General features: G+C 45.5%; 1 protein-coding gene across 3 annotated transcripts in view; it reads left to right on the top strand.

Moving 5' to 3' along the window:
* Positions 1-12,030, top strand: part of COL22A1 (collagen type XXII alpha 1 chain) — a 766,089-nt gene that overhangs the window by 724,943 nt on the left and 29,116 nt on the right. For all 3 annotated transcript variants that reach the window (XM_033933743.1, XM_033933744.1, XM_033933745.1), the window contains exons 57-60: positions 5,062-5,097; positions 7,391-7,435; positions 7,530-7,709; positions 8,210-8,276. In XM_033933743.1, the coding sequence (XP_033789634.1) occupies positions 5,062-5,097; positions 7,391-7,435; positions 7,530-7,709; positions 8,210-8,276 (328 nt within the window). The remainder of the gene's footprint in view (positions 1-5,061; positions 5,098-7,390; positions 7,436-7,529; positions 7,710-8,209; positions 8,277-12,030) is intronic.

The raw sequence follows: 12,030 nt of genomic DNA on the forward strand, positions 1-12,030 counted from the left end.
TCAACGCACGACATAAAACTTCCATCAACAGACGACCTAGCACAACACTTCAACTCAAAAATTGTGAACCTAAGGAACAACGGCCCAACAAACAACACAGATGAACAGCAAATAACCAACATACATGAAAACGAAACACCAGTAGACATGTATTGGAACTCCTTTCAAGACCCAGAATGGAACAACTTCATAAAACTATATAACAAATACACCAAATCAAACTGCATCCTAGATCCCTGTCCACCCAACATAATGAAAGCAGCCCCTTTAGACTTTAAAATAACACTATGGACTCATATGTCCAACAATTTTAAAAACGGAAAATTCCTATCAAAAAATGGTCACATTATAATCACCCCAATCCCAAAAAATCGTAAACTACCCCTAACATCAGCAACCAACTATAGACCAGTAGCATCTATCCCACTTTTCGTAAAAATAATGGAAGGCTTGGCACAAACCCAACTGATGGACTACCTAGATCGGTTCTCACTGCTACATGAAACCCAGTCAGGCTTCAGACCACTGTTCAGTACTGAGACGGTGATAGCAGCAATCTTAGATTACCTACGTAACCTATTTTGCAAAGGCCACAAAGCCTTAGTGATGCAATTCGACATGAGCTCAGCCTTTGACTTGGTGGATCACAAAAAACTACTACAATGTCTAGATTCAATCGGCATCGGAGGCAAAGTGCTGGACTGGTTCCGAGATTTCCTCACGAACCGCACCTATCAAGTCCGCTTCAATTGCAATCTCTCAAAAACATGGAGAAACCCATCAGGCGTTCCACAAGGGTCCCCACTATCCCCACTACTCTTCAACGTCTACACAGCTTCATTGGGCACACAGCTAACCCAACGAGGCATAAAAGTATTCAGCTACGCAGACGATTTCACAATCATAATCCCATTTACGGCATCCCCCTCTGAAACCATCCCCACAGCAACTGAAGCGCTAAACACGATGGAACAATGGACCACAGATTTCAAACTGAAGCTCAATTCAGAAAAAACTAAATTCTTCATAGCCTCGCCACACGCACAGAATACGACAACATCACTACACATTAACAATTTAAACTATCCCATTCAACCAACGATGAAGATCCTAGGAGTAATACTAGACCAAGGCCTAACCATGAAAGACCACATAGACTCCTTAATCAAAAGAGGGTTCTTCACGCTCTGGAAACTTAAGTCCATCAAGGCGTACTTCCACACTACAGCTTTCAAAATGCTAGTACAATCCCTAATACTTAACCACCTGGATTATTGCAACATCACCCATCTGACGATCCCCCAGAAGCAAATGCAAAGACTACAACTGATACAAAATGCAGCAGTCAGGATGATTTTCGGGCTGAAGAAGTCCGATCACATAACCCCTTCCTACCGACTCCTACACTGGCTGCCGATGGAGGCGCGCACAAAGTTCAAGCTAGGATGTTTCTGCTTCAAAGTATTAAATGGTCTAGCCCCAAAATACATTACAGATCTCTTCTCATTCCCAACCAACAGACACGAAAGAAAAACACACATGAAATTTGTCTCCCCACCGGCTAGAGGGTGCAAATATAAGAGACACCATCAACAACTGCTATCATATCAAGCAGCCATATGGGGTAAAGACCTAGAAAAACTAATTGCGCACACAAACAACTATGAAGAATTCAGGAAACACCTAAAAACTTACCTATTCTTGAAATACCTAGGCAACGAACCGGAACATCAACCCCCCTCGTAACTTCATCACATACCTGATCTTACAAACTGCTAACCCCAACCCCTAACCACTAACTATGAACACTCTATTCAATTTACGGAACATTTCTACTTCTGTGCAAACAGCTTGGCACTTCCTGGCCTTGCAACACACAAACTGTTACTAACATTATTAATATTATCAAATGTATAATGCTATACTCTTTAACCCATTGTACGAGATGTATACGGCTATACTCTTTAATTCATTGTACGTAAAGTTTCTCTTTATTGTATTTACATTTTCCTTCATTGTATTTACAGTTTCTTTTATTGTAAACCGCCTAGAAGTCGCAAGATAGCTGGCGGTATATAAAAATAAAGTTATTATTATTATTATTATTATAACTGACACAAATCACTCTGGAGTTCCTCGCTATCCTTTTGCGATCTGATTGCCCGGCATAGCTTTGTGTCGTCTGCAAACTTGATGATCTCACTGGATGTTCCTTCTTCTAGGTCATTGATATAAATATTAAATAGGATCGGCCGAAGTACCGAGCCGTGGAGTACACCACTAGTCACTTTCTCCCAGTCAGAGAATTTCCCATTTATGCCCACTCTCTGCTTTCTGTTTTCCAGCCATTTGCCTATCCATCTTTGTATATCCCCCTCTATTCCATGGCTTTGTAGTTTCCTGAGAAGTCTTTCGTGTGGAACTTTGTCGAACGCTTTCTGGAAGTCTAAGTATATTATGTCCAACAGTTCTCCACTATCAATTTGTTCGTTCATGGTCTCAAAAAATTGAAGTAAATTTGTTAAACATGATTTCCCTTTCCTGAAGCCATGTTGACTGGCTTTCATCAGGTCGTGTGTATCTAAGTGCCGGACTATGCTATCTTTAATCAGTGCTTCAACCTCTTTCCAGGGACAGACGTAAGGCTCACAGGTTAACTGGGCATTTGTATCCTTACGCACACAGACACTTATAACATTGACAGACTCTTCCGTATATGACGTACATGTCATCTATTTTAGGGCTCTTTTTACTATGCCGCGTTAGGACTGTAACGCGCGGAATTGCGTGTGCTACATTGCCGTGCGCGCTAGACCTTAATGCAAGCATTGAGCTGGCGTTAGTTCTAAAGTGTAGCGTGCGGTAATTTCCTGCGTGCGCTAAAAACGCTAGCGCACCTTAATAAAAGGAACCCTTAGTGTTTACTTCTGAAGGGAATTTTCTAAAATAAAGTAAAATTCTGGAATCTGGAATCTCTCGTGGCACACCCAGAATCTTAGGCCCTGATTCTGAAAAGTGCCGTCCCGATTTTAGGCAGTTGTAGGCGTCCTACAGCTGTCTAATCAACCAATCGAGTTGCACATTTTTTAAAAAAATGCTCCCCAGGCAGGCCGCCTATATTGAAGGCGCCTCCGGGAGCCTAGGGAGGCCTGCAAGACCCCTAAGCTCGCCTAAGGGCCTTAAGCAAACCTAGGCGGCCCTACGCGTCTCCCTAGTAGAGAAAGAGACGCTTAAAATGTAGGCCAGCAAAATGCTGGCCTACATTGTAAGTAGACACGGCCGCTATACTTATCGGGGCAAGGGATCTCTCTGCCGCGATAAGTATAGCAGCCGCAGCCACCTCCGCCTGTCCGATTGCCAGCAGGAGGGTGCCCAACCCCTCCTGCCGGAAGATGCCCACCCCCCAACACTACCGATTGCCGGCAGGAGGGTGCCCAACCCCTCCTGCCAGAATGCCGCCCTCCCACCCCCTGACACTACTCTCACGAGCAGGAGGGTGCCCAATCCCTCCTGCCGTAAGATGCTCCCCCCCCGACACTACCGATCACTGGCAGGAGGGTGCCCAATCCCTCCTGTCGGAAGACGCCCCCCCGCGCTAACAGCCACCAATGACCACCCCTAACTTCCCCCCCAACTAACCTCCCCCCCAAACCTTTAATTGTTTTGGTACCATCCAGCCGGCAGGCCCGCCTTGTCGAAATGAGGCGGGCCCTCCCCCTTCCCAGCCCGTCCCACGAAGCCTAAGGCCTGATTGGCCCAGGCTCTAGAAAGCCTGGACCAATCAGGCCTTAGGCATAGCGGGTCCGCCCATCCCCACTAAGCCTAAGGCCTGATTGGCCCAGGCTCTAGAAGCCTGGACCAATTAGGCCTTAGGCATAACGGGTCCGCCCATCCCCACTAAGCCTAAGGCCTGATTGGCCCAGGCTCTAGGCGCCTGGGCCAATCAGGCCTTAGACTTAGTGGGGATGGGCGGACCCATTATGCCTAAGGCCTGATTGGTCCAGGCTTCTAGAGCCTGGGCCAATCAGGCCTTAGGCTTCGCGGGATGGGCCGGGAAGGGGCAGGCCCGCCTCATTTTGACGAGGCGGGCCTGCCGGCTGGATGGTACCAAGACCCGGCCGACCGGCCAACAAATAAAGGTTAGTTTGGGGGGAGGTTAGTTGGGGGGGAAGTTAGGGGTGGTCATTGGTGGCTGTTAGCGCGGGGGGGGCGTCCGGAGGGGGGCCTCTTCTGGCAGGAGGGATTGGGCACCCTCCTGACGGTGATCGGTAGTGTCGGGGGGGGGGGTGTATCTTCCGGCAGGAGGGGTTGGGTACCCTCCTGCCAGCAATCGGACAGGCAGCCACTATACTTATCGCGTCAGGGAGATCCCTTGCCGCGATAAGTGTAGTGGCTGTGTCTACTCTAACCCGATTCTGTAACGCGTCTGTAACATGGACGCCAGTTACAGAATCGGGTTAGTGTAGGCCCAATTCTGTATTGGTCGCCCCTCCTGGGCCATCCTATACAGAATCTGGGCCTTAATGCGCACATCTCTTTCTTATGCACAATTTAGAAAACAACTGAAAACTTTTCTTTTTTTCAAAATTTCTTATAAACAATTTAGGAACATAATTGAAAATGTTCTTCTTTCCAAAATTTCTGATCTTATATTTTTGATTGTATCTTTTTGATAAAGTTTTGTAGACCGCATAGAAGTTTTATTGGTTATGCGGTCTAGAAATCCGGTCTTACGTTACGTTATCTCTTCAGGGTTCACTGTTTGAGAGACACTGGGTTAGAGTAGACCAACTTTTTCTATATCTAATACTTATCCCAATCACATTGTGTATGCCAAGAATACTTCAGCAGCAATCAGCTCATGAGAAAATGGAGCGGTGAGTGGATGGGTCCGTGGATGGTGCCATTGAGATTTTGTACCATGGTGGCATGAAGGGTTCTGTATTGTTTGGGAAAACTATGGTTTAAAATGGGGTGCAAAAACCGAGAAACATTCTGCATTTCCATGCAGTGGCTAAGAGTTCTTAACTTCTTTAATTTCTATGTATGTTGTGTTTTTAGGGACAGCCAGGAGAGAAGGGACCCCAAGGAAAAGAGGTAAGTGAAAGAGTGCCTGTTACCTTGACAGCTTTGTGTACAGTGAAAATTGTGTTGAAAATATAGTACAGCTTCTCATCAGTTCTGTTTTCTAAGTAACTAAATTAATATTTAAAAGCCATAGAAAGATTTCCTCTTTGGCATAACTAACGTGACCATTTATTTTTTTCATCAAAACGGGACATCTATTAATATTCAGTCCCGCCCCCAATCCCGCCCTAGCCCCACCCCCAATCCCGCACTAGCCCCGCCCCCAATCCCACCCTAGCCTCGTCCCCAATTTCTTCCATTCATTTTTCATGTACACACAATATCTTATTAGTTCATAATGGTAACCATAAAATTTTAAAAAAAAAACACAAAGCACCCTATATGCAGAGAAAATGTTAATTATTTATATTTGGGGGGTTTTCAATGATGTCACTTCAGTAACTATAGAAAAATAGACAAATATAGTGCAAAATATAGGCAGCTGATATAAATTCTCAAAACTGACACATTTTTATCACTAAATTGAAAATAAAATAATTTTTCCTACCTTTGCAGTCTGGTGATTTCATGAGTCTCTGGTTGTGTTTCCCTCTGACTGTGCATCCTATCTTTCATTTCTTTCTGCACTCAGGCCCAACAATTGTCCCTTTCTATTCCCTCCCTCCTTCCTTCCTATGTCCTTAGTGTCCCCAGTGCCTCCTTCCTATGTCCTTAGTGCCCCCAGATCCAGTCTCAGTTCTCCTTTGTACCTTTGTTCCAGGTCTCCCTTTCTCTCTCTCCCTCCTCTGTTATGATCTTGCCTCTCTCTGCTCTTCCTCAGGGGCTCTCCCCCTCTGTCTGCACCTCTCAAAGTCCTGCTTCTGCCTCCTGTCTTTCCCCTTTGGTCCAGGCCTTTATCTCTCTAGTCTTTCTTCTACTTACAACCCCTCCCCCCTTCTCTGCCGTTTTCTCTCCTTCCTATGTCCCCTCACTGCTTCCAGCCTTTGTCCCACCCCCTCCCAAAAAGCCTGCCGGCCTACCTCCCCAAAGCCAGACTTCCCCAAAGCCAGTCAGCCTATCTACCTACCCCAGAGCTAGCCTGCCTGTCTACCTCCCCCAGAGCCAGCCTGCCTGTCTCCCCCAAAGTCAGCCAGTCTGCCTGCCTACCTCCCCCAGAGCCAGCCTGCCTGTCTCCCCCAGAGCCAGCCTGCCTGCCTGTCTCCCTCCCCCAGAGCCAGCCAGCCTACCTGTCTCCCCCAGAGCCTGCCTGCCTGCCTACCTACCTCCCTCCCCCAGAGCTAGCCAGCCTGCCTGCCTCCCCCAAAGCCTGCCTACCTCCCTCCCTCCCCTCGAGTTAGGAAACAACCTTGTTATCGTAAACTTGTACTGTAATTATGTCAAATTGTAACCTGTTAACTGTATATTATGTATGTTTATCCTATAACCCATTCTGAGCTCTTTGTGGAAAACAGGAGAGAAAACAAATTAAATCAATCATTCTGGGCACCAAGATTCCATTATAAAATACGAGTTGATGCACCTAAAGTTAGACGCCAACATTTATGCCAGATCAATGACAGTCGTAACTGTTGGTGCCTAAGTGTGCACTAAATTACATATAGTATTCTATAAGTGACATGCATATCGCAAAGACAACTCCCATGACCTGCCCACTCTCCACCTATGTGTGTATCATATTCTGACTTATGCACCGACAGAGAAATTTTATAACCCGCGCCTAAACTTAGGCATCGGTAGGCACCCTGCCGACGCCTACGTTAATTGAAAATCGCCATCAGAAACGGCAAACAACGGCAATGTTGAGGCACCTACTGACAACTAACTAAAAGGCAGCTGGCATCGCAGCTAGTTAGCCGCTGTAGGCTGCAGAATGCCAAAGTAGGTTTGGCCAACGCCTACTTTGGCGTTCCGCTTCCTAAAGCGGCTTTGGGGAGCACGGGCGATTGACACATGATCGGTGGCCACCGACATAGGCGCCAGTTACAGAATCCGGCCCTTAGTGATTTTGGTGCGATGCTATAGAATACAAACACTTATACACGTAAACGCTAACTTGTGGCACTAGTTATAGGCATTCTGTAAATGCTATTATTCTATAACTTCTTCACCAGGAAGGAGCCTACCTATAGGCACCAATTTGTAGAATTCCCCATCATGCAATTTTCAGATTTGCAATTCAAGGTTCATTGTCCTGCTTGATCAGATAATTTTTGTTTAGTTCTCCAGTATCAAAGAGTCTGTACAAAAGGAAGGCAGTGACTTTTCTCCATGCTCAAAGAATTATTTATGTATTTGATTGCAGGGTGCACAAGGGATTGTGGGCCAGCATGGTACCAAAGGAGAACGGGTATGATTCGGAACACTAGACCATGTTGAAAACCAGTATCATCTGTTTGGAAATTGGTGTCTATGGTTTTTCATATCTTGTTTTCACTTAATAGGGAAATCCTGGCCTCCAAGGTGACAAAGGACCACAGGGCGAGAAGGGCCAGGCTGGTACTCCTGGAATGCCTGGCCATAAAGGTCATACCGGCTTGATGGGTCCACAGGGACCTCCAGGAGAAAGAGGACAGGTTGGATCACCAGGTTCCCCAGGACAGCCAGGGTTAACTGGACCAAGGGTAAGAATGGCAGTAGTGAGTTTTTCAAGTGTTTCTTCTTGAACAGTCAAAATCATTCAGACTAATGCAATAAACTGTGCTGAGATTAACACAGGTGTTTACTTATGATTTCAAGTTGATTTTTATGTGCATTAGATTGCTGGCACTTCCCATGTAGCGGGAGTTTTAAGACGCAAATCCATCCTGCTCAGGAGGTCATACACCGTGTTAATCTTAGCCCAATTACTGTGCAAAGTGCTTGTTAATGAACTGCACACAGACTTATTTCTGATGCAGTGACCTACACTAAAGTTTAGGGTAGCTTTTTTTTTACTTTCCCAGTAGTGCTAGATCTTTTCTTCACATCCAGAGGTGAAGTAAACTTTTAACTTACAGAGTGGAGTAGAAAGGGTAGCTGTGAATCACTTGTTTGTGAAACCTTTTCCCTTAAAATCTGATCATGGCCGGTGGAAAGCCTCTGCTTTACCATTCATAGAATCCTACCGTCTTTCCCTCTCCAGGGAGATTCTCCATCCTTAGAAACTCTTCGAAGGCTTATTCAGGAAGAACTGGCAAAGCAGCTTGATGGTAGGTGACACACATCTGGCTCTTTGAAGCGGTTTCAAAGCATGGAATAGCTTCAAACATTCATTACAGCATACTCAACTACTTGCGGGAAAATACAACATTGATCAAATTCCAAGGTCATGTTAAAAACATTCCTTTTTAACCTAAACTGTCCTTTTCAGGACAACTTAGATTTATTTTTAAGTAATGTTTCCATTCTATTTCCCCAACCTTTTGTTCTTCCCTTTAAGTGTTTTCTCTTTTTCTATCAATTGTAATTTCCAATTTCCAACTTCTTCCCTTTTGTTCCTGTTCGTCCGTGTCTGTAAATTATTTCCCCCCCCCCCCCCCGGTCTGTTTTAGCCTAAATTATTTTTTAATTGGTATAATATTAAGGTATTTTGTACACCGCCCAGAAGGTTCAAGTGGGCGGTATTGTAAATTTGAAATAAACTTGAAACTTGAAATTTCACTAACTGGGGGTTCTTTCCCATGTTGCCCTCAGTTATCTAAGCTGTTCACTTCTTTCTAGATAGGATGCACAGATAGCTCAGCAGAACATTTCTGGCTAATGGCCTGAAGGAGTGCCTCTTCCAAGGCAAAGTGTGTTGCACTCATTGGCCAGTAAAGTTATCCATAGTAATTGCAGCCATGTTCCCTCCCATGCCAGACTCAAGGATAGAGAATGACACAGTGGTTGTTACCCGCCAAAATGGTGACCAAAAAAAAAAGGTCACCGCGAGATCAGGGACAAGGCCATTCACCGCCCCGAGGAGCAGTGAATGGTTAGCACGCGCAGTGAACGAGCATAAACACGCGGTGAAGAGAGTTCGATCTGGCAGCCCCCTCTCTCCCACCGGCCGGCCAGCCATGCATCTCCCTCCCTCCCTTCCTCCTTTTCCCTTACCTTCTCTTGTTGAAATTGGCGATTTCTATAAGGCTATGTGCTGTATTACAGCCGGAGCCTTGAAGTCGCGTCGGGTTGCCTGCTAGAAAAGTCTCCTCCGATGCAACCGGAAACAGGAAGTTGCGTCAGAGGAGACTTTTCCAGCAGGCAATCCGACACGACTTCAAGGATTCGGCTGTAATACAGCGCATAGCCTTATAGAAATCGCCAGTTTCAATAAGAGAAGGTAAAGGTAAGGGAGGGAGAGAGGGAAATCCACAGCTGGCCAGCAGGAGGGAGCTGCTGGACCGCGTGAAGGGTGCTGGGGGTGGGAGGATGGAGAGGAGAAGATGCTGAAGACAGGGACGGGGCGGTGAAAGGGACGGTGGGGACGGGGCGGCGAAGAGGATGGTGGTCCGGGGACGGGGCAGTGATGGGGACAGAATTTTTCCCCGTGTCCTTCTCTACTCGAGGACACTTCCAGATTCAACCAGTCCCAGTAAACAGGGGATGGAAACTGTGATCCACAATATTAAAGCCTGAGATATGAGGAAGAAGGCCCCCCCCTCTCTTGGATGGTTTAAGATCAATTCTTTTTTTTTTTTTTTTTAATTTATAAGTTTATTCATTGTTACAACAAATAAAATAGGAATACACACCAATGTAAAATAAAATTATTACTTTAAAGAAAATAATTCTTTCAAATCCAAGTCCACATTATTGGGACTGTAACTTCACCCAATAGATCTCATAAGAAAAAAAGTATACCGTATTTGCCGGCGTATAAGACGACTGGGCGTATAAGACGACCCCCCAACTTTTAGTTAAAAAATAGAGTTTTGTGTTATACTCGCCGTATAAGACGACCCCTTCTTCCGCACACCTTCTCTACCGCCCCGGGTGCAGCACAGCCGGCCAGGTTCCCTTACTTTTGTGGCACTTCCCCGACCGACCGACAACAGCCCCGGTCCGACAAATCTCCCTGCCCTTAACCGCGAATCTAAATTACCTTCTTACAGCTGCTGTAAGAAGGTAATTTAGATTCGCGGCTACAGGGCAGGGAGGATTGTCGGACCCGGGCTGTTATCGGTCGGTCGGGGAAGTGCCACAAAAGTAAGGGAACCTGGCCGGCTGTGCTGCAACCGGGGCGGGGCGGCCGCCCCTCTCTCTTGGTACCGCGAGGCTACTCTCCTTCTCCTTACCTGCCATGCCTGCAGCACAGAGCTGAACGGAAGTCTTCCCGACGTCAGCGCTGACGTCGGAGGGAGGGAGGGCTTTGTTTAAGCTTTGTTTAAGCCCTCCCTCCCCTCCGACGTCAGCGCTGACGTCGGGAAGACTTCCGTTCGGCTCTGTGCTGCAAGCAGAGAAGGTAGGGAGAAGAAGAGCCGCGTACATCCAGAAGACTGAGCATCCAGCCCCGCAGGAGCCCCGCGACCCTCGGAGGCGTCCCCATGGGATCCCCGCGACCCTAGGGGGCGTCCCCACGGGATCCCCGCGACCCTAGGGGCGTCCCCGTGCAGCTCTGTAATGTAAAGTAAGTACATGTAAAACAGTACCCGGCGTATAAGACAACCCCCGACTTTGGGGAGGATTTTAAGGTACTGAAAAGTCGTCTTATACGCCGGCAAATACGGTAATTTAAATTATAACTTCACACAAGCAGACAATGTACATTTCTTTACTTTATCCCTTCTTATCAACCTCTGCAATAGTCTCAGGTAATTTATCTACTTTAGATTTATCTTTCAGGAAACTTTCCAATTGAGATGGATCAACAAAACTATATTTATTATTCTCATATGTCACCAAACATTTGCAAGGAAATTTAAGGAAGAATAAAGCTCCCACAGCTAAGACTCGTGTCTTAAGTTGTAGGAACTGTCTTCTCCTATACTGTGTTTGCCTGGAGACGTCTGGAAACACATTTAATTTCTGACCACAGAACAGAACCTGTTTATTTATGAAATAAAGTTTAAGAATAGCTTGCTTTTCCATCTCAGTTTTTAATGTTACTAGCAACATTGCTCTTTTTTGCAATAAAATATTTAGAAGACTCCAAAAACTGAGATATATTCAAGCTATCTGGTGATACTAATTGATCTACAACTCCCTCTTCAACTATTACTTTGGTGTTTCTGGAAATGTAATATAAGTTATCAGGGGAAAATCCATCCATCTGAGCATCGTGGAGAACATCTTTCAAATACATTTTCAGTAACTCCAAAGGAGAAAGAAAATGGGATAAAGGAAAATTCAGGAAGCAGAGGTTCCCAGATCTCATAGTATTTTCAAGTTTCTCCATCTGCATATGTATTACAGAATTATCTTTCATATTAGATGCTTGAATCACTGAGACAGATGATTCTACTTTATCAACTCTTTCCCCCATTAAATTTAATTGAGCTTCTTGCTCTGGTACTTTGTTAGCAATTTCAGTTGAGAATTGACAAAGTTTCACAACCGTCCCCTGCAAATAACTTTCTATTCTATTTACTACTGTCCAAACATCCTGTAAGGTAATAGATTTATCTACAGGAGATTCATTTGCAGGAATTACTGCCATTTGGACAGGAGTTATTCAGTTCCAGATTTCTCCAATGATGTTGGTGAATCCATATCAGTTAAGTAGGAAGAAATTGATTCCTCTCCTTCTTTGGAAGTGGATTTTTTTTTTCTCCGAGTATTTTTAAATTGGTTGAGGTGGAGGTGAGGCAGAATGAGAGTAAAGGTCAGTCTTACCTCCCGAAGATGTTACAGGAATAGGACATAGATGACGATCCATCGGACCTGTTCCTGAGGTTGATGGCATAACCTTCACCTTCCATTTTCCCATTTGTTATTCCTCCCTTTTTACCTGTGGCTCCGAAGGCTCTCAAAAGGGGCAATAAC

This window comes from Geotrypetes seraphini, chromosome 2 (genome assembly GCF_902459505.1).
Source record: "Geotrypetes seraphini chromosome 2, aGeoSer1.1, whole genome shotgun sequence".
Lineage (NCBI taxonomy): Eukaryota > Metazoa > Chordata > Amphibia > Gymnophiona > Dermophiidae > Geotrypetes > Geotrypetes seraphini.